Here is a 21,483-nt window from a genome sequence, read left to right as displayed (position 1 = left end):
CATAAGTGTGTCTACTAGTATCCTTTCACTAGTAGAGCTTGAATCTTACTCAAACCGAAAGCAATTAAGAAATGAACTGAACACACATTGTCAAAATAATGCTTTTGGTTTTCTGAAGCCAAACATATCCTCTTCAACCCCAACAAAATAGCATCACAGAAGCTGCCCGCCACGATTTAGCACACTATCTTGAAGCGGAAAAGCATTTCGCACGGCAACTATTAGTGCACATGGCAAAATACATAGTACCTACTGCTTCTAGGCCAGGAATGACTGTGCACGGAGCAAGCAGAAGAAACCACTATTACAACTCCCAACTCAGAGCCCGCCTTCCAAAGGGAGAAAACAGCTAAGACCTATCAAACCTTTGTTAAAGAAAACAAATTTATTTTCTTAAAAAACTTACTGTTCTGCCCTGTGCTTGGTCTCTGGATGGAGACGGTCTGAAGCGTTACTATCTGCACAGAGATGAAGTCCACTGTTTCCGTTTGATCCTACCACACCTGTTGTGTGCACATGAGGTGACAGTGAGGCACCCGATGGGAAGAAATGTGGACTCCCATGTGTTAGCCGTACAAGCCAAGCACAAGTCCTCTGCCCTGACATGATTTCCCAGAAGCACGGTTTTGAGACGTCAGCGTAACAGGTGAGGCTTGAATCCTGTCCGGAGCCGACGACACTCTTCATTTCATTTAGGAACCAAGTGCTTGGACGTGAGCTCTTCTGCTCCAGGTCCCGAGTCTCTAGGCTTTGCCACCATCACCCTGGATCAGGGCGCGCTCCTTCCTCTAGGACTGGGTGGTGAGCCTGCAGCTGTGGGATGATGTTCAGCAGCCAGGCCTTTCCTTGTGACCAGAGCAGGAAGTCCCACTGCAGATCTGGCTGCTTCCACCTCAGCCTCCTGTGGCTCAGGCAGGCAGGGCTCTTGTGAGTTGCCCAGGCAGGGCCACTTGTGAGTCCTAGCTCTGGGCCAGCACTGTCCCCCGGTTTGGTTGCACCAGTTCACAAGCTCTCAGCTGGGGTTCTGGCAGATGGGGCTCAGATAGAAATAAGTGGAACAGTGTGGCCACTTCTTCAGAGAAATCCTGGGAAAGACAGACATGGGATTTGGATCGTCCATCTTTTCAAAAGTCCTGGCTCATCAGTGAGAAGACAATTGACATTTTTTTCTCCTCACAGATTCCCCCTTTGTTGAAATAGGCATGAAACCTGTGTTATGAGCATCTAGGGAACTCCAATTGGAAGCTGAGGTTAAACCATCTATTTTATCTTGATATTATTCATGTAGTTCAGTGCAAGGTATTTATGGTTCCAAGTAAGTAGAATCATAAATACCTTTCACAGTGGAGCCTGAAAGCCAGGTTTTGAGTTTAAAAGTACCCATCCACTACACCACAGTGCTCGCCTTCCCCTGTGTAGGCACTCAGATTGAGGACAAGTACAGCAGTCACTCCCTGATTGCAGGGTGGTCCTCAAGAAACCCAACGAAAGTCCACTTAGCCGCCAGGCCTGCTTATGGAAGCCGACCGCACTCAGGAGGATCCTAAGTTTGAAATCAGGTTGGGCTATCTACACACACACACACATGTTGTGTACATATTCACGTACATACATACATGTATGTATGCATGTATGTATTTTTTTTGGGGGGGGGGTGCTATGCCTGGGCACTGTCCCTGAGCTTTTTTGCTTAAGGCTAGTACTCTACCATTTTGTGTCACAGTTCTACTTCTGGCTTTTCTAATATAAGAATCTTACAAAAACTTTCCTGCTCAGGTTGGCTTTGAACTGCGATCCTGAAATCTCAGCTTCCTGAGTAGATAGAATTACAGGTGTGAGTCATTGATGCACACTTTTTTTTTTCTTCCAGTCCTGGGTCTTGAACTCAGGGCTAGCACTCTTAGCATTTCAGCCACAATACCACTTCTGGCTTTTTCTAGGTGTGTGGTACCGAGGAATTGAACCCAGGTGTCTGTGCATGCTAGGCAAGCACTCTTACCACTAGGCCAAATTCCTGGCCCCCAGCTTCACTTTGGATTCTTGGATATCCACATCACGTTCCCTATTTAGGACAACGGGACCTGCTCTCACTGCACATTATGATAAAGGAATAAGGAGAACTAGTTACCACTGGCCATTGGGCCTCATGGAGACTGCCTAGGCAGGCCTCTATCTCCATCCGTCCCATGAGACCTGTCTCTACCAGCTCCCGGAGCAAAAACAGCAGGAGGTCCCACTGCAAAACACAGCACAGAGGTCAGTGTTGTGAACGTGTCACAGTTACCCTAACAGCTGCAGACTGACTGCAAAGAACAGAGGTCCAGAGGGGAGGCTTTAAACAAGGAAAAGGAGCTTATTTTAGCACAAAACAGACAAAGAATAAAGGAGACATAATATTTGGGACGGGAGTGGTGGTGAACATTAGAAAGTGTGCAGAGGGCTAAGGCTTCATGCCCTCCATGTCTGTACTCACCTCCCTTGGCCGAGTATCTGCCAGAAGCCCAACATTTCGTGGGCTCAGCAGCAGCTGTAACGGAACTGGCCCCTGGAAGTCATCTTTCCACAGGGAGAGCAGCATGCGCAGAAGCCTCCGAGCCTGCCCTCGCTCTAGCCTGTGCTGTGCTGGAGGCCCAAGAATGGGGATCTGGTCTGCAACTATGGGAAGAAAGGGAATCACTTTTAAACAGAGGCAGAAGAGGGCTGTGTGTCCTCATCGTAATCATACCCACCCCTGTTTGTAATTTAAAGGCTGGGGTTTAATAGGAAGAAGCCATACCCAAGAGAGACGCTAAATCCACAGAGCACTTCGCCAGATGTTGCTCAGCAGGTGGACACAGGAACTGGGGGAGAGAAGGAAGGCATGAGCACTATCCTTACTGCTCTCAGGACTGGCCCACGGCCTCTGCTTATGAAGCAAGAGACAAGGAGCTAGGGCATGGGAGGCTCAGACCTGTAATCCTAGCCACTTAGGAGCCTGAGATCTGAGGATCGCAGTTCAAAGCCAGCATCATTGACAGAAAAGTTCTTGAGACTCATCTCCAATTAAGCACCAGAAAACTGGAAGTGGGGCTGTGGCTCAATTGTGAAGAGCACTAGTCTTGAGCAAAAGTGCTCAGCGACAGTGGTCCAGGCCCTGAATTCAAGTCCTAAGACGATACAAAAAGACAAGGATACACGCCAAAGCCAAACCTCACCTGGCGGCATCGCAGAGACTGGCCCAGCTGGTCAAGGAGCTGCTCCAGATGTTCTGGGGAAACACCTTCCTCAGGGTCTCGGGGCCCCACGGCCAGAGAGAGCACGTCCTGCAGAGAGCAGGGTGAGACCTCACGGCTTGGCTACCAGAGCAGTTGGCTTGGGATGGGACCCGCCAGTGGAGAGAGGCAGAAGGAAAAGGAGGCATATAAGGCCTTCAGGGTGAGGCAGCTGGGCTGTGTCCCCAGTGTTAAGGCTCAGGCAGAATAACACAGAAGGAAATATGACACTGGAGAGCTTGAGGACACTGTGCTTCCAGACATCTCAAGGTGGCACTCACCTTGGGACAAAGCTACCTAACTCCCAGAGGACATCTTTAAAGCACTTAAACTTTTCTATCAAATCCAGCCTGAACATGCTCACCTCTCTACTCTGAGAGCCAGTGTCTAGTGGCCACATACTGTCTTCCCTTCCAGTGGTGGTCGCTGCTTACACTGGGGCCAGACCATAAACACGGCATGCAGGTCTTGTAGGCCATAAGGTTTTTGTTTTAATTACTCAGCTTTGTGGCCATCATCAATGAAACTTGCCCAAAAATGGTAAGATTCAGTTTGGCCATGATATTTGCTAATCTTTGTCTGACTTTGGGAGTTAGCTTATTCTTAGTGACGCAGTAAGCCTTCCTTATCCTTCTCCCATGGAAGAATGTTACAAAAATGACCACATGCTGGGGTGACTGTTCCTTAGACACCTTATTCCACTTCAGAGCTAAGAATAATGACTAATGGGGGCTGGGAGGTTGGCCAAGCATGCACGAAGACCAGGTTCGATTTCTCAGTACCACATATATAGAAAAAGCCAGAAATGGTGCTGTGGCCAAGAACAGTGCTTAGGCCCTGAGTTCAGAGCCCCGGGACTGGCAGAAAAAAAAAAAAAAAGGATAATGTACTCAAAATCTACCTTCATACCTTCATGCCCTTCTGGCAAATTCTTGAACAAAACATTAGGAACACCTATTCAGTTCTGCTCTATCTTCCTATTTAGTAGTGAACAACAGAAACTAGGCAGACATCACAACATGGAAAGCTGCTACAACTCCTGGCGCTGATGTGAGGAAGGAAAGAAAGCAGGGAGTAGGGAAGCCAAGGGGAGTACAGGGTAGCTGTGTACTTTGATCTCGGAGATGAGGTGGGAGGGGAGGGGAGCGTGGTGCTCACAGGCGCGAGAGCAGCCCCTCCGTTCCACGCGGGCAGCTGGCTCAGGACCCTGGGCTCGAAGCATGCGACTTACAGCTGCTTTCAGCTCCCTCCTAATCAGTGCTGCCAGGGAGAGAGAAATGAGGTCATGGAAAGGCCCTCGGACAGACGCACACAGAGGGTTTGTCATGACATCCACACCCTTCATTATTTCCAGAAGGCTAAACCTTATTTCTCCCTATCAAATTGCCGGTCCTATCTTTAAGTATTAGCTATTCCCTTTCTTTGGCCTCACCTGTGATGTTAGCCGACAACCAAGTGCAGGCTTTCTCTGTTGCAAGCCCGATGGCTATGTTCTCTGCACTGCTCAGAACCTGTAACACAGAACAACTGGCTAGTCAGGGGTGAGCGAAGGGTGTGCAGTGACTAGTTCCAGGTCTCCCTACATACCGCTGCTGGGGTCTCCTCTGGAAGCAGTGCCCGCACAGCTCCTGGACTCTTCTTTTGACAGAACCTGAAAAGGGCGTTTCCTGAGTGCAGCTGGTTTGGAGGTTCTGCCTACAGAGGAAGTGCTGTGCACCTTCCTGCCCCACTTCAAGTACAGAAGGACAGGGACCCCTCACCCCCAACACAGGAACTCCCCCAATTCAACATTTGGACTTGGTGACCGAAGACCTAGCCTAAAAGGAAGGGGTAAGAGCAAAGGGAATCGGGCATTTGTGTGAAAGAGAGGGGGCAGCAAAGAAAGAGGACAAGGAGAGAGAGAAGGTCCAAACACACTGGTCGTTCTTACTCCCGCCCCTGGATCAAGGCTTGGGCTCCATGGGGACACAGCTGGGAACACAAGATCTCCAACAGCTGGGCCGGATCTCCCCCTTCGTGTCCAAGCGTCACCAGTTGCTCTTGGAGCAGTGACTCGGCCTGGCGAACCAGATCTGCAACCATCGTGGCCCTACAGCAGGGACAGGGTTGGGACGTTTGGAAGGGCTAACCAGGAAAGGGGTTGCAAGTCCAAAAACATTTGGTCAGAACTCCCCTGAAAAGGAGGTGAGCAATTTCAGCTTTCCCCCACCGCTCAGTTTTAAGAAGTGGGAATTCAGTTAAAAGGGGTGTAATGGAGAGACTGAGATGAAGTCTTACTTGATGTGTTTGACACAGTTTGACCCAATTCTCTCCGCCACAAACTCCACGGTCCTGCGCAGGGAGGGTGGCTGGTTGTGGAAAAAGGCCTGGGCGAGCTGTGCCTGTGGCGGAGTGAGGGCAACATCATTAGGGCATCCTTCTGTTTCGCTCCTAGGCAGCCTTCCCCTCCCCTGCCTTACCTGAAGCCCCTGGCTGGTCTGGGGAAGCTGGGCTCCCAAGCCCATGGTGGTAGTGGTAGGAGTGATTTTCCGCACAAAGCCACCACTACGTCCACTGCTGCCTGAAACCCAGGAAGCAAGCAGTTTCCGGAGCTCTCCTGTGTGAAGGAAACCTCAGTGTTTATTCCAGAAAACCCTTCTCTTCCTCCCTGCAAGCATCCTACTAGGCATCAAGTACTTGTGGATAAAGAAAGTAGGGCACATGGATTGGGGGGGGGGGGTGAGGAGACAGCAGCCTGGAGAGTCAGGACCGAGGGTCCACTTGTGTGCTCACCAATGTAGGGGCAGCAGGTGTAGAGCAGCTGCTGGTCCACCACAGGTACACTGTCCTGGGGAAGAACAGATGGGCATCAGAGGGCAGCACACAGGCTTCTCCCCAGATTGCCCAGAAGACATTTGTAAGGACTGGGCTATTTTCTGTGAAGCTCCCTTGATTCCCAGGGTTATCGTGGCTCTGGCTGAACCCCAACACTTACCAGACCATGCTCTGAAGCCACTGGGTCTACCTCAAAGGCATCCACATGACCCTCTTCCAGAAAGAACAAGTCCTCAGGGACTGTTGGAATCTGGCAGGGAAGAGAACAGGAGCGTCATCAAGCCAGGAGACTCCCGGCAACTTCCATCCTCCCAGCCACAGCTCTCAGGGCCCATCCCACTCTAAATCCTCTTTTGGTCCCTACCTTGCTTGGGCATCGGTGTTCTCCCCTCTGCCCCAGTAGCCACCCTATCCCCATCTGGACCATCTCTCTGCCCACCTGGAAAAGCCAGCCCAAGACAGCGAGCAGGAGCAGCTTGTTCAGGAAGCATATCTCCCCTTCCCCCTCTTGTGACAAGATCAGGCACCTGGAAGACAGACGATGCACCGTATGATTGGAACGGGTACTAATGGAATGAGATGATGGAAAGTTGCTAGGTGGCTCTCAAGAGTAGACTTAAGTCCAGAAGTGGAGGTGTGGCTGGAGTGGAAGCGCCATCGAGCAGGATAAGCCAAGAAGAAGTTGAGACAGTGAGTTCAAGTCCCACTATTGGTACAAACAAAACACAAAACCTCTCAAAGATGGGGAATTGAAACAATTCACGGTCCCATAACCCAGCATCAGATTCATGAAGGGAAGAAGAGAAGATGTTAAAACACAAGGAACACAGATCCAAGAAAGCACTGAGAAACAGTGTGATGCAAAGCCTTCGGCTAGCTCAGCAGGAAAAACAAAGCCTGAGAACTCTACTGCTTGCTCAGAGAAGGAGAGGCTGGAGAAGACTGGGATGAGACCTCCGTGGTTCCCTGTGCCCTAGGAAAAGGTGGAAAATTACCATCTTAAGAGTTCTTCCCCCCCCCCCCCCCCGGAGCCCAGAGACCAGAGGTAGCCACCGTGGCCTGCCAGAGTTCAAAGCTTGACAGGGTCTGCAGATAGCAGGCAGAGGATGCACCCCAATGAGTTCAGGCTGCAAAAGCCCTAATCTGCCCACAGAGTAGACTTAGGGTCTTGGCTATGGGTCCCAAACCTCAGGCACACGTGGGAAAGCACTCAAAGAACTCTGACATAAGGAACCATTTAATAAAGGCTGAGGCTATCATCTGGCAGCATTGTAGCCTTGAACTCCCTCTGGGCCAACAATAGAGGAAGCAAGCACCTGCCCGCGTCGTCATTTCTGAGGCCCTTCCCCCCACGTCAGGGTCCTCTATGGGAACTAAAGCCCAACACTACCACAAGCTGATGAGATGTCTATAACTATAAAGTAAGAAGCATGACTTCAACACTCTTTAAAAAAAAAAAAATACACACGTACGTGCGTGTGCATGTGTGTGTGTGTGGTGGTCCCGGGACTTGAACTCAGGGCCTGGGCACTGTTGTTGAGCTCTTTTTGGTCAAGGCTAGTGCTCTACCACTTTGAGCCACAAGACCACTTCTGGTTTACTGGTGGGGTGGAAGATAAGGGTCTCAAGGACTTTTCTGCCCTGACTGGCTTTGAACAATGAAACTCAGATCTTAGCCTCTTGAGTAGCTATGATTGCAGGCTGAGCCCCTGACACCCAGCTTGCCTTTCCTACTAATTGGCCTCTCTTTTTTTCACTTCTTCCTCCTACTTGACAATTAGTGGCTCCTGCCTCATACTAATCCACGTGTGTGTGTGTGTGTGTGTGTGTGTGTGTGTACACATGCACATGCATTCACTCATTCACTTCTCCCAAGCTCACCTTCATGGTACCCTAGCCCAATACAACTTTTCACTACTTTTCTGAACAGAGGCAAAAGATGGTACAGAAAATATTCAAACACATGCTGACAGAACATGTTGAAAATCAGTTGGATCACACTAAAAAAGAGTAAATCAGAAAAATCCTGCAGGAGGCACCGGTGGCTCACACATGTAATTCTAGCTACACAGGAAGCTGAGATCTGAAGACTGCAGTTCCAAGTCAGCCGGGGCACGAATGTTTGAGAGACTCATATCCCCAGTTAACCACCAAAAAGCAAGGAGAAGAGCTGCGTCTCAAGTGATAGCGGTTGTTTCAAGCTTGGTTGGGAATGTGGCTTAGAGATAAGAGTGCCTGCCTAGCACGCACCAAGCCCTTGGTGTGATTCCTTAGTCCCACATAAACAGAAAATCTGGAAGTGGTGTTTTGGCTCAAATGGTAGAACAGTAGCCTTGAGCAAAAGAAGCTCAGGGATACTGGGATAGTGCCTAGGCCCTGAGGTTAAGCCCAAGCACTGATGTGGGGTCGGTAGTTTGGCCTAGTGGTAGAGTGCTTGCCTGGCATGCACCAAGACCCGGGTTCAATTCCTCAGTGCCACATACATAGAAAAGCTGGAAGTGATGCTGTGGCTCAAGTGGAAGAGAGTGCTAGCCCTGAGGAAAAAGCCCAAGAACAGTGCTCAGGCCCTGAGTTCAATTGTTTTAAAAAAAAATTGTTAACCAAATTCAACAACTTATCAAAAAAAAAAAAAGTATCATGCAATAGGATTTAGTTTCATCCCATAGATGCAAGGCTCATTCAACATATGTAAATCAATAAACATAATACAGCATATTAACATTAACAAAGCTAAGGACAAGAGTTGCATGTTCATCTCAATAGATACAGGAAAAAAACCTTCAACAGCCGAGCATTGTGGCTCACGTGTGTGTAACCCTAACTACCCAAGAGGCTGAGATCTGAGGACAACAGTTCAGACCAGCCTAGGCAGGAAAGTCCATCGAATTATTACTATTATTTTGGTCAGTTGTGGGGCTTGTACTCTGCACCTGGGCACTGTCTCTGAGTTCAAGGCTAGTGCTTTACCACTTGAGCCACAGCACCACTTCTGGTTTTCTGGTGGTTAAATGGAGATAGTGTCTTACTTTATACTAGGCTGGCTTTGAACCATGATCCTCAGATGTCAGCCTCCTGAATAGGTAGGAGTACAGGTGTGAGCCTCTGGCACCCAACCCACCAAATACTTCTCTCCATTTAACTATGAAAAATCTAGAAATAGAGCTGTAGCTCAAACTGGTAGAGTGCTAGCACTGAGCACAAAAGTTCACTCACGGTCAGTGTTCAGGCCCTGAGTTCAATCAAATTCTAAGACTGGCACCAAAACAAAAACCTCTAATAAAAATCCAACATCTATTTATGACAAAAGCTCTGTAGAAGCTAGGCACCAGAAGGAACATACTTCAATATAATAAAGGCTGGCTGTACCAAAAAAAACAACAAAAAGGCGGAGGGGGGCCGGGAGTTTGGCCTAGTGGTAGAGCGCTTGCCTAACATACATGAAGACCAGGGTTTGATTCCTTGGTACCACATCATAGAAAAAAGCCGGAAGTGGTGCTGAGGCTCAAGTGGTAGAGCTCTAGCCTTGAGAAAGTCCAAGGACAGTGCTCAGGCCCTGAGCTCAAGCCCAGGACCGGCAAAAAAAAAAAAAAAGCAGAGGCCCTTCAGGCGGGGAAGCGGCTGCTCGCGGGGCTCCGTGCGGCGTCCCGGCGCCGAGATGCCTAAGATTAGCTGGCGCGGCGAGCAAGGGTGGAGGTCCGAGCCCCGCCCGCTGGGCCGCCACCGGGCCCCGCGCCCGCCCACCCCGTCCACGCCAGACCCGGCTCCAGGCAGAACGCGGGGCGGATCCGCTCTGACCAGCGAGGCCGCGAGTGTCGCCACGGCTCTGGCGGTACCTCTCCAGGGCCCTGGACCCCAGGAAGAGCGAGGTCCTTCTGGAGAAGGGGGTAAATCTCGTGAAAAGGTGGTGAAGATGCTGGCCTCCACAACTCCACAAGAGATCTTAGAAAAATTAAAGAAGGAAGCTGAAAAAAAATAAGAGCAAGACTGAGAAGTAAAAAAAAAAAAAGAGGCTTCATAGGACAGCCAATATCACACAAAATGGTGGAAAACTAGAGGCATTTCCTCTAAAATAAGGAGTGACAAGGATGTCCACATTTGCCACACCTTTTCAAGAAAAAAAGACTTTACTATGGGTCCAAATAGGGAACAGAGAGGTCAAACTATTCCTATTTGCAGAAGACATAATCTTATATGTAAAGGACTCTAGAGTCTATCTCCCCTAAGCTCCTAGAGCTGATAAATACCTATGCCAGAGTAAAATCAACCCACAAAAATCAGTACATTTTCTGTATGCTAACAGAACAGAGAGAAATCCATGTTCTTTGCCTTAAAGAAAAACAGCAGTAAATCTAAACATGGAAATGAAGGACTTCTACAGCAATGACTATAAAACTGAACAAAGAAACTGAAGCCACCAAAAAATGGAAAGACCTCCCCTGTTCATGGATCAGCAGAATGTAATAGTTTCAAAAGCAATCTACCACCTTGGTGGCTCACCCTGCCACCCTAGCAACTCAGGAGGCTGAGATCTGAGGATCAAGGTTAAAGCCAGCCGGGACACAAAAGGACCGGGAAGTGGGGCTTGGCTCAAGGGTAGAGCAATAGCCTCGAGCTGAAGAGCTCAGGGATAATGCCCAAGCCCAGGGGTAGGGCGGTAGCCTCGAGCTGAAGAGCTCAGAGACAGTGCTCAGGCCCAGAGTTCAAGCCCCATTACCCACAAGCCCCATTACCCACAAAAAATAAAAAGCAATCTACAAAGTCAATGCAATACCTATTACAAAACTAGAGAAAATAATCCAAAAACTCAGCCAGGCATTGGTGGCTCATGCCTGGAATCCTAGCTACTTAGAAGGCTGAGATTTGAAGATCTCAGTTTGAAGCCAGCTTGGGTAGGAAAGGCAGTAAAACTCTTATCTCCAATACACTACTCAGAAACAGCCAGAAATGGCACTGTGCTCAAGTAGCAGAGCCTAGGGCCTAGATTTTGAGCTCCAGGATCAGCAAAAAGAAAAAAAAAAAATTCCAAAAACACAAACTACCTAAAATAGCTCAAGCACATCTAGGTTAAAAAAAAAAAAAAAAAAAGGGTGGGGGCGGGGTGCGAGTGGCTCGCCCTGTTATCCTAGGTACTCCCCCTGTAATCCTCGGTACTCCTAGGTACCCCAAGGCGAGATCTAAGAATTCCAGTTCTGAGACTCCTATCTCCAACTAACCACTAGAAAATGGAAGTGGCAGTGGAAATGGCACTGTGGCTCAAGGGGTAGGGTGGTAGGTAGCCTTGAGTTAAGGAGCTCAGGGACAACACCCAGGCCCAGACTCCAAGTCCCATGAACAACCCCCCCCTCAAAAAAAAAAAAGGAGGGGGGGTGGGGCTAGGAGTTTGGCCTGGCATGCACAAAGCCCTGGGTTCAATTCCTTGGTACCACAGAAAAGCCTGAAGTGGTAATATGGCTCAAGTGGTAGAGTACTAAGCCTTGAGAAAGCTGAAGGACATTGCTCAGACCCTGAGTTCAAGCTCCAGGACTAGCAAAAAAAAAAAAAAAAAAAAAAAAAAGTGTTGTAGTGTGATACCAGTGGCTTACACCTATAATCCTAGCTACTCAAGAAGACAAAAATATGAGGATCAAAGTTCAAAGCCAGCCCAGGCAAGAAAATGTGTGAGACTTTTATCTCTAGTTAACCACCAAAGAAAGCTGGAAGACTTTAAAGTGCGGCTTCAAGGGGTAGAGTGCCTTGAGCAGAAAGCTTAGGGACCCAGGACCAAAACTAAAAAAAGCAATGCTGGAGCTATTGCAACTCCAGACTTTAATTTTACTACAGAGCTATCGTAACAAACCCAGGTTGGTACTGAAATAAAACAGGCCTAAAGACTGATGGAATATACTAGACCTAGAAATAAATCTGTATACCTCAAGTCATCTAATACTTGCAAAGGGAGCAAAAAATGTCTTTTGGAAAAAAGAGAATAGCACCTCTTCAATAAACGTGTTGGAAGACTGACTGGATCCCCGCCTGACCCCCTGCACTACTATCAACTCAACATGGACCCAAGACCTCAATGTAAGACCTGGAACCCTGAAACTACCACAGGAAGCAGGAGATAGATTAGAACTAACTGGCATAGGCAAGAACTTTCTTAAGTAGTTACAGAGGCTCTGCCAATTGGGGAGAAAATAGACAAATGGACTGGATCAAGGTGAAAAGTTTCTTCACAGTAAAGGACATGGTCACTAAGCTAAAAGATAGCTTACAGAATGACAGATCTGCCAGCTATACATCTCACAGGGCTCTAATAAATAGATTATACTACCAGCTCAAGAAAGTAAACATTCCAAACAGTCAATAAACCCAATTAATAAATTACCTGATGAAAGCAACGGAACTCCTTTGTACATCACCCTGACAATAAAATATAAACAAATAAAAATGGAGCTGGGCGCAGTCGTTCACGCCTGTAATCCTAGCCACTCAGGAGGCTGAGATCTGAGGATTGGGGTTTAAAGCCAGCCCAGGCACTAAGGCACCAGAGACCAGGAGACTCATCTCCAATTAATCACTAAAAAATGGGAAGTGGGATTGTGGCTCAAGGGGTAGGGTGGTAGCCTTGAGCTGAAGAGCTCAGGGACAATGCCCAGGTTCAGAGTTCAAGCCCCATGACTGACAAAAATAAACAAACAAACGGGCAAAGGAACTAAATAGATTTCTAAGAAAGAGTAAAATTGGTCAATAAACACAGGAAGAAATGTTCAACATCTCTGGACATAAAGGAAATAGAAATCAAAACACTGAAGCCACTGAGAACTGTGGTTAGAAGCCAGCCCAGGAGGAAAGTTCATGAGACTGTTAGCTCCAACTAAGTAGCAAAGTAAATACCATAAAAGCCAGAGGGGATCTGTGTTTCAAGTAATACTGTACTAGTCTTGAGCTTAAAAAAGCTCAGAGACAGTACCCAGGTCCCACATCAATATCCAGTACAAAAAGAAGAGGAGGAGGAGGAGGGGGAGAACAAAAGAAGAAGAAGAGATTTAGTTTCCCCCAGTCAGAATGGCCATCATCAAACATATGAACAATGACAAATGCTTGCAGGGCTATGGGGGATGGGAAGGAGAAAAAAGAACTCTATTACTCTGACTTGGAATGTAAACTAGTACAATCTTTTTTGTTGTTGTTGTTTTTCTTTTGCCAGTCCTGGGGCTTGAGCTCAGGGCCTGGGCACTGTCCTTGGGCTTTCTCAAGGTTAGTGCTCTACCACTTGAGTCACAGCACCACTTCTGGCTTTTTCTGTGTATGTGGTACTGAGGAAGTGTGATCAAGTGTTAGAGTGCTTGCCTAGCATGCACAAAGCCCTGGGTTCCATTCCTTGGAGGAATGGATCAAGAAAATGTGATGGAGGGAGTGGGGGGAGACACACAGACACAGACACAGACACAGACACAGACACAGACACAGACACACACACACACACACACACACACACCACAGAGGAATTTTACTGTCTAGAAAAAAATGTCATTTGCAGGCACATGGACAAACCTAGAAAAAATTATGTTAAGCAAAGAAATTCACTATCAGAGTCACAGATGGTCTGTATGTTCTCATACATGGAAGTTACATCTAAAGTATAAATATATGAAAACATATACAGGGTCAAATGCATATATATACACAAATTAAAGCATAATATACTCAGGAGAGGATTCCAAAGGTAAAATTCCTCTGAACAAATAATGAACAGCTTAGCAAAATACCAGAAAGCTGAAACATGTTTTGTCAGGAGAGAGAAGACATGGGGAAAGCAAGGGTGGGCAAACAGTCACTTGTGGCAAGCACGGGGCTGGGAAAGACCAGGGAGAATGATGGGAGTGGCCATACTGATCTAGATGCACCATACCCAAATTCACTTACTGAACTACAACTACTGTGTACAACTACAGAGAGGTAGATAATGGCCGTCCTTGGCTACAGGAGGGCTTTCTACATGTGGTCTGTCTGAGGTGGAGCATAGAAAAGGGGCCAAAGGAAATGGCAAACAACTGCCACAGGTCCGTCTTTCTGTGACAAATCCTGTCCTTTCCGTGGCTGTAGAACCATGTAGGAAGTAGTCTGTTAGGCTCTCTTTGTAAAGAACAGGCCTAAGCAAACTTCATTAGCCCTTTTCTTCTCAACTCACCGATGCAGGTGCAGCAGGAGAGTAAAAATGCTCCGATAATAGTCCAACAAGGGGACGATGTGGTCCGCAAAGGAAAGGAACTCTACCAGCCATGGCACGGTAAGCACTGCCCGTCGAGCCTGCAGCCCCTGTTGCAGCAGAGCTCGCACGTCCAGAACTGGAGGGACCTGAGAGAATTGGGACTCAGTCAGTGGATGGCTCCTGAGAGGGGCTGGGTGATGCCATCTAATCTACCAGACATCCTGAATAGCCTCTGTGGCTGGCTGGTCCTCCCAGTTCTGCCCACTCATTCACCTGGCTCCTGAGGGCCAGAATGGAATCTTGAAGCTCACGGGTTGGAGGTGGTTCGGGCCCCCGATACGGCAGAAAAGCCACAAAGCCCAGAAATTTAGCCAAAAGTCTCAGGCTAAGAAGCACCATGGCAAATTGTCTCCTTTCACCCTGCAGGGAATCAAGAGAAGTAAAAAGGTCTTAAGCATAAGGTTTCTAAATTCCACATCTGTCAAGTTTTCCCTGAACAAACCCTTCCCTGAGGCCGGACCCCATTATTTCCCTTGTTCTGTTTTCTAACCTGCCAGTCTACATCCGACTCCCCATCTTCATCTCCAGACTCATGCTGAGGCAGGGCAAGGCCATTGAGCTCTCGGATTGTCAAGCTTAGACTATCCATGAGATGCTGATTGAACTGGAAGCTGGGGGTAGGGGAAAAAACAATACTAGAAAAGTGTGCAGGAAAAAAGTCATCAAGAAGTGCCCTCCAAAAAGATATACAATGTTGCCTAAAAGGCTGAGGAACAATGAAATTATCTAAGTGGTGTGAAAGAATAGGAGTTAGTGTGAACTGAGAGTCAGCAATCACCTAGACCCACCCGGATACACTTCGGGCTAAGGAGAGAAGGACCTGCCCTTTCCATAAGTCAAAGCCCTAGCCACGGCCCTGTAAGCCTCAGGGGATCTTTACCTGCTGGCACTCAAGATGAAGTCCCTGAAGAAGCCTTGACAGCCTGGGAAGGTTGGGGGTGGGCAGGGTCCCCCACTACTCTGAGGGGCCACAAGTCGTTCTTGCAGCTGCCGCAACCGCCCCAGCTTGTCAGCTCCCAGCATATTCAACACATCTGGGGCCTCACCCAACACAGTGCCCCCAGCACCACCAGGGCTCTGACACATCTGTGATGGCAGGAAGGAGGATAAAAATAAAGTAAAAACAAGCAAACCCAAGAAAATAGTTTAAAGAGAAGAAGAGAACACAAAGCCAGGAGGTGGGTGGAGTACAAACAGGAGTGATTACTTAAATGACAAGATCCTGGGTTCTCATCCCGAGCCTGGCAGGGTTAGGGGCAACACTCATGAAAGGGGGATTTTTTTGTTGTTGTTGTTCTAAAGTCGGACAAACTTAAACTGCAAGGTTAAGAACTTCACCACCAACAGAGCTAAGAGTGTGATTTTGTGTGTGTGTGTGTGTGCGCGCGCATGTGTACACACACACGCGCCGGTATGGACCCTGGGCCCTGTCCTTTAACTCTTTCTCTCAAGGCTGGTACTCTAGTACTTGGACCACAATTCCACAATTTTTAGTGGTTAATTGGAGATGAGTCTCACCAACATGCCTGCCTGGGTTGGCTTTGAGCCTGGATGCTTGGGCCTTAGCCTCTTGAGTAGGTAGGATACAGATATGAACCACTAGAGCCTGAGCCTGAATAAAGCCATATATCCTAGCATGTCTATCCTCTAAGTATAGGGTAGAGAATACTCCATCTTTCCCCCCACCCTTCTGCTAACTCAACTTTCAGTGTTCAAAATGTCCTCTTCCAACTCTAGGCAGTACCCTTTGGCTCTTCACTCTGTACAGGGCTCCACCCTTTACCTGGATGCCTACAATGCAGGTTACTGGAGATTAATCTCCTATTACCTGAAGAAGTTGTTTCTGGAAAAGTCGAACAAAGTGGCTGTGGCTGCAGGCTGCTGAGAGTTGACCCATCATGGCTCTGGGGAATAAGAGGCAAGAGATAGGTAAGAAGGAAGAGAGAAAGATCAAAGAGAGACCCTGGGACCAATGACTAAAGACTTGAGTAGCTGTCTGCCAAAGTTGTCCTGCAGAAGGGCATGGGAGAAGGTAAGAGATTTCCCTTAGCATCAAGATCCCTTGAGGCTTAGAGGTGTACTGATCCAAACAAGAAATGCCCTTTCAGGTCTGCAGGCCACACTACTTGCCAGGGAGCTCTAGGAGCACATGGGAGGGAGCTGGGTGGCCGGAAGATACTTGTTTACAGCCTGGTCATCTAGCTATGCAGTTATCAGACTCACCTAAACTAATTAATGGTAGAGAAAACAGAAGTTGGAGGAGTTGTGCCAGTCATTTGGGCCAAATTTCAAGCAACTTGGATTGAAGCTTTACACTCAAGCATTTGTCATTACAGAACATGCATAAGACACTTCTGGGTGCAAGGAGCTGGAGATAAATCCCTTAGGAGTCCGGGCAGAGTTGTCAATAACTAGAGCCTGAGGACAGTAGAAGAAAACAGCTTTGGGCTGCAAGAAGTAGGGGACGCCTTCCTCCAGTTAGCTCCCGAACAGCACTAAGCTATTTTCTGTCAGAAGCAGGAAGGTAAGTGACTAGGGGCTCAGCACTCACCTGATCCGGCTGCCCAAGCCCTTCTCAAAATCCCAGCCAGGCTCCTCATGACGATCTTCCCATTCTCGAAGCACCTCATAAAACACATCCCTAACACACACAAGAATACAGGATCAACTCAAGCCACAGCAGCCGCCAACTTGTTTCTGACAATACTTGCCCTGATTTCAAAGCCACAGCCATAGCCCTTCCTCCAAAGTCCTCTACTAATAGGAATACAAGAGATGCCTCCTGGACTTTTTTTTTTTTGCCAGTCCTGGAGCTTGAACTCAGGGCCTGAGCACTGTCCTTTGGCTTTTCCTCAAAGCTAGTACTCTGCCTCTTGAGCCACAGCACCACTTCTGGGTTTTTCTATGCATGTGGTACTGAGGAATCGAACCGGGGTCTTTGTGCATGCTAGGCAAGCACTCTACCACTAGGCCAAACTCCCTAGGCCCTCACCTCTGTTTCTTAAAAGTATGAAAGGCTCGATCACTGGAGAAGTTAGCACGATTGTCAGTTTCTGGCTGAAAGGAGACAGCTTGAGCAGAGGGTGGCATCGCCAGAGAGACCTAAAATATGGAAGGAGCATTAATAACTAAAACTTGCAAGACTTCACCCCTTATTCTTATCTAGTTACCCCACCTGACAGTTATGGATGAGTAGGTTATCTCAATTTATGAGTGCTAGGAAGACCTGGTCTGAGTTAGCAGGCATCTAATCTGGGGTCACTACCTTGGCAACACTGCCCTCGTAGGCAGCTCGCAGGCGGCCTTGCAGAGCTGGTGAAAAGCACAACACCCGCTCATTCTCAGCCAGCAGCTTTAAGGTCCCTTTATCCAAGGAGGAAAGAACCCTGAGGAGAGAAGAGCACATATGACCGAAACTAGGACCCGCCCAGCACACAGGTGTGAAGGCCCACGTGTGTACAGCGAGGTCATGAGCCACGAGTCCACACGATGAAAGCAAAGGATGGAGCAATGAAACTGTATAGAGCAGGGAATCAAGCAAACAGCAGTTCAGGTGTATTAGCCATGAACACAACATCAACTGCCAGGTCTTTTTACATTCGTAGCCTTGACAATATGTTCAGTGTTACAGTTGGGGAAAGTCTAGGGCCCCCTGTGGCTGTTTTGAGCAGAAACCTCATTTCAGGTGAGGAGAGCCACACAATGAGAGTAAGTCCCAAATGCCTGAATCAGAGAAACTCACTGAAACTGATGCTCCAAAACCTGCACTGCAAAGAAGACACAGTCATGGATGCTCAGGAACAGTGGGCTTTCCAAGGAATCTAGGACGGTAACAAGCTATCAGTTAAGGACTGGCTGTACCATCTAGCCCACCCTCCAAACCATGCCTGTTCAATGACCTAGGGTAGCACCTGGACTGGGTTCAAGGTCACTGTCCTTGGCAGCCACCATCCTTCGGGCAGTAAGGAGCTGAAGCACGAAGAAAAGCTCCAAAAATAGGTTTGGTACCAGGTTCTCTGAGTAGAAAAAGGAACCCCAAGGCTCAGTTCTGAAGGTCTCACCCATCCTTCCCCTCCCTTGCTGTGCACAGCTCCCTCTGCCCTGGCTCACCAGCAATGCATGAGGAATAGACAAGGGCAACCAGCTCCAGGCGCTGGCGGGAAGACACTCTTGCAGGGTCAGCAGGCTCTGCGGTGAGGTTTCCTGTCCGGTTGGGGACAGGCGACCCTGACTCTGAGGTGGGACAGGCAGGGGTAGGTGACTGCTGCAGCTGCTTAGAACTATGGGGATAGAGAGATGTCATGAACCTCGTTCGTTCCTACAAGAGCAGGCATCCACAGCCCACGAGACAAACCCAGAGTTCCCTAGGGGAAAAATAACAAGAGAAAAACCCCAAATCTCTGCATGTCCCCACAGAAGGCCCTACCGCTCCTTCCTCAGCATCTCCCGTTCCTCTTGCAGACTTCTGCACCCAGGGAGAAGGCCCAGGCGCGGAGGGCTGGTGTCCGGGGCTGAGGGCTGGGCACTGGGGACACAGCTGATTGGGGGTGAGGTAAAGCAGGTCTTGGGCTTGGACAGTGATCGCTCTTCGCTCACCGGAGTTGGGTTGATCCTGCGAGAAGGCTTCGCCCTGCTGAGAGCAGCCACAGGTTGTTTCCCACCCCCCTCCCGCCTCCCGCCCCTCCCTCTCAAATCGCAAGCCACAGGTTTTTTTTTTTCTCAGAATTGCATCTTTTAAAGCATGATTCCCTCCGCCACAACAGCTGGGCCTCTGGCAAAGGCGCCCCCCAGGCCCTCCCCCCACCGCCTGCTCACCCTGCAGGGCCGGGAGGCACGGAGCCCACCGGAGGGAACTCCTCCAGGTTGCTGAGGTTGGGCGGGTCACAGCGCGAGAGCCGGGGGCTGCCGGGGCTACCAGAGCCCTTAGGCCTTCGGGCCCCGGCCCAGGGCAGGCTCTCGGCGCCGACTCCCTCCTCCGGGCCCGCGGAGCCGCGGCCTCCGCGCTCACGGGCCGGCCCGGGGCCCCGTCTCCTGCCCCCGCGGCGGGCGGGAGGGGCCTCGGCCGCGGGGCCCGGGGGCTCGCTGGCCGGGAAGAGCTGGCTGCGCGCCCCGCGGCCGCCCCGCGGCGGGCCCCCGGGCCTCCCCGGCCCCGCCGCCGAGGCGCCCGGGGTCTTGGCGGGGGTCGAGGGGCCCTGGGGGAGGACGCGGCTGCTCTGCTCCCTCAGGAAGTTCAGCAGGAACGGCACGAATTCCTTCCGCAGCGGCCCGAGCGAGTTCAGCACGGCCGCCTCCCCGGGGCTCTCCTGCGGGGGAAGCGGGAGGGTCGGGCGCCGGCCGGGGCCGCGGGGCGCGCGGCCAGGCGGCGGCTCCCACTCGGAGCGCGCTCGGCCCCAGGCCGGCGCCCCGGCTGCCGGGGAGGAAGCGACCGGAGAGGCGGTTCCTCCCGTGGGAAGCTCTTTTCCAGACACCCCCTGGGGACGCGTTGGCACTGTTACCTCGGAACTCGGGGCGCCGCGCGCGACCCACCGCACCACGGCTGGGATCGACAGCTCCTCTCGCAGAAGCGACTCCAAAACGGCCGCCATCCCGGTTCCCGGCGCTCAGTGACGACTGCGCAGGCGCAGGCGCGCCAAGTGCGCCTCGGGTGGGGCGGGGCCGGTAGCCGAAAAGTGACCGTTGGGGGCGGGGCCTGGCCTGGGAGGGGCGGGGCCGAGCCTGGGAGGGGCGGGGCCGGGCGGGCCCTGGTTCAGGTCCCAAACTTCAGTCCAGAGATCCGCCTCGGCGCCCCCGGTGAGAGCCGAGAACCCGCCCGCCGCCGCCGCCGCCGCCGAGGGGATGACGTGCCCAGGGCCCGGGAGAGCAGACCGACCAGAAAGGTGAAACGATTTCAGAGGAGACGCCAGCTAGGACCTTCTGCCTCACACCACCCCGGAGCAAGCACCAAGTCCCGCCCTACTTCTCCTGTCGCGGTGGCTCCTCGGGGCCGGCTCCGCACCCCGGGCCTCGGACGACGCTGCACTCAAGTTTTCACATCAGCCTAATATTTCAACGACAGTACTTGCACCTGAGATGTGCAGCTACACTCGCCGTGTGCTCCTGCAGGCCACCTCCTTCACGTGGCAGACTCTAAGCCACTGAAGCATCTTGGCTACTGAGGAAGGGAATCCAGAGCTGGCTGAGATCTGAGAATCACAGTTCAAAGCCAGCCATGGCAGGAGCGCCTTATCTCTCATTAACCACCACAAAGAAGCCACAAGTGGTTGCTGTGGGTCTAGTGGTAGAGCACCAGCCTTGAGTAAAGAAGTCCAGGGACAGCACCTCTGAGGCCAAGCCACAGGACAGGCCAGCAAGGTCGAACTGAACCCGGGGACAGGGCAGGGGGGAGGGAGCAGAATCCTCCTTACTGGTATTTGCTGTGGAGAAGGATAGATTGAAAAGGAACTTTTGGCTTAATTTGGTGGAAGCCCAGAACAGAAGCTGAGGGAGAGTGAGTTTAAGTGAGTTAAGGTGAGATTCTGTCCAAAAAATTGGGGAGGGGGTGCCAGCCCTGGGGCTTGAACGCTGGGCCCGGGCACTGTCCTCGGATGCTTTTTGCTCAAGGCTAATGCTCTGCCATCTGCGCCAACAGTGCCACTACCAGCTTTTTCTGTGAATGTGGCACTGAGGAATGGAGTCCAGATCTTCAAGCATGTTAGGGGAGCACCCGCTACCCCTAGGCTATGCTCCTGGGCCCTGGCTATGCTCCTGGGCCCTAAGGTGTTGTTTTTTTTTAACATTGTTACATGGAAATGATGTCATATCCTTGAGCCCTGGTTCACACTGAATTTGTATTCTGTCCAGGTCTTTTTTTTTTTTTAAGAGTTTTGCATTTAATTTATAGCAGTACTGCTGCTAGTTAATGTTGAGAAACCTTGAATATATTTAAAACCTGATTAAACTAGAGAAAATTTTCCCAGTCTTAAAATCCAAACCATCACACACATAAGAACTAGAGTTTGCATGCGGAATGAATATTTTATTACTAGATTATAAAAATAAAATACAAAATAATTTTAAAACAGAACTTAAAACACTGTACAAAGCTTTAATATGATACAAATGGGAAAATTAAATAATTACACTTTTATGTACAGATGGCCTATATAATAGCACTCCATGTTTCTGCCA

The 21,483-nt window shown here is 50.0% G+C and overlaps 1 protein-coding gene across 3 annotated transcripts; it reads right to left on the bottom strand.

Annotated features, from left to right (window-relative positions):
• Window positions 1-366: 366 nt before the first annotated feature.
• Cdan1 (codanin 1) lies at window positions 367-19,916 on the bottom strand. 3 transcript variants are annotated; one of them, XM_090318534.1, is made up of 28 exons: window positions 19,812-19,916; window positions 19,132-19,619; window positions 18,743-18,949; window positions 18,427-18,596; window positions 18,228-18,332; window positions 18,059-18,137; window positions 17,582-17,702; window positions 17,309-17,418; window positions 16,868-16,957; window positions 16,145-16,220; window positions 15,197-15,402; window positions 14,807-14,927; window positions 14,530-14,676; window positions 14,236-14,402; window positions 6,505-6,592; window positions 6,226-6,315; window positions 6,024-6,078; window positions 5,711-5,847; window positions 5,529-5,632; window positions 5,182-5,340; window positions 4,839-4,902; window positions 4,684-4,762; window positions 4,363-4,511; window positions 3,195-3,302; window positions 2,777-2,840; window positions 2,474-2,655; window positions 2,129-2,236; window positions 367-1,085 (listed from the first exon to the last, which is right to left on the bottom strand). In XM_090318534.1, the coding sequence occupies exons 1-28, from the start codon at window positions 19,899-19,901 to the stop codon at window positions 960-962; spliced, it is 3,690 nt and encodes a 1,229-aa protein (XP_090174660.1). In that variant the 5' UTR covers window positions 19,902-19,916; the 3' UTR covers window positions 367-959. The 3 variants fall into 3 exon arrangements, with proteins under 3 accessions (XP_090174660.1, XP_090174659.1, XP_090174661.1); XM_090318533.1 differs by having other exon boundaries at window positions 18,743-18,946; window positions 19,812-19,901; XM_090318535.1 differs by lacking the exons at window positions 367-1,085; window positions 2,129-2,236; window positions 2,474-2,655; window positions 2,777-2,840 and having other exon boundaries at window positions 3,224-3,302; window positions 4,410-4,511; window positions 19,812-19,901.
• Window positions 19,917-21,483: the final 1,567 nt, after the last annotated feature.

This window comes from Megascapheus bottae, chromosome 25 (genome assembly GCF_031878675.1).
Source record: "Megascapheus bottae isolate mThoBot1 chromosome 25, mThoBot2.hap1, whole genome shotgun sequence".
Lineage (NCBI taxonomy): Eukaryota > Metazoa > Chordata > Mammalia > Rodentia > Geomyidae > Megascapheus > Megascapheus bottae.
This window is presented reverse-complemented; position numbering and strand designations above follow the sequence as displayed.

What these genes read in the sequence shown, in the direction of transcription:
- Cdan1 (XM_090318534.1), bottom strand. Translation starts at nt 19,901, where the DNA reads ATGGCGGCCGTTTTGGAGTCGCTTCTGCGAGAGGAGCTGTCGATCCCA. An exon ending in CTCCTGCTGCACCTGCATCG is followed by an intron (nt 6,593 to 14,235) that starts GTGAGTTGAGAA and finishes TCTGTCTTCCAG; the next exon opens with GTGCCTGATCTTGTCACAAG. An exon ending in GTTGTCGGCTAACATCACAG is followed by an intron (nt 4,512 to 4,683) that starts GTGAGGCCAAAG and finishes TCTCCCTGGCAG; the next exon opens with CACTGATTAGGAGGGAGCTG.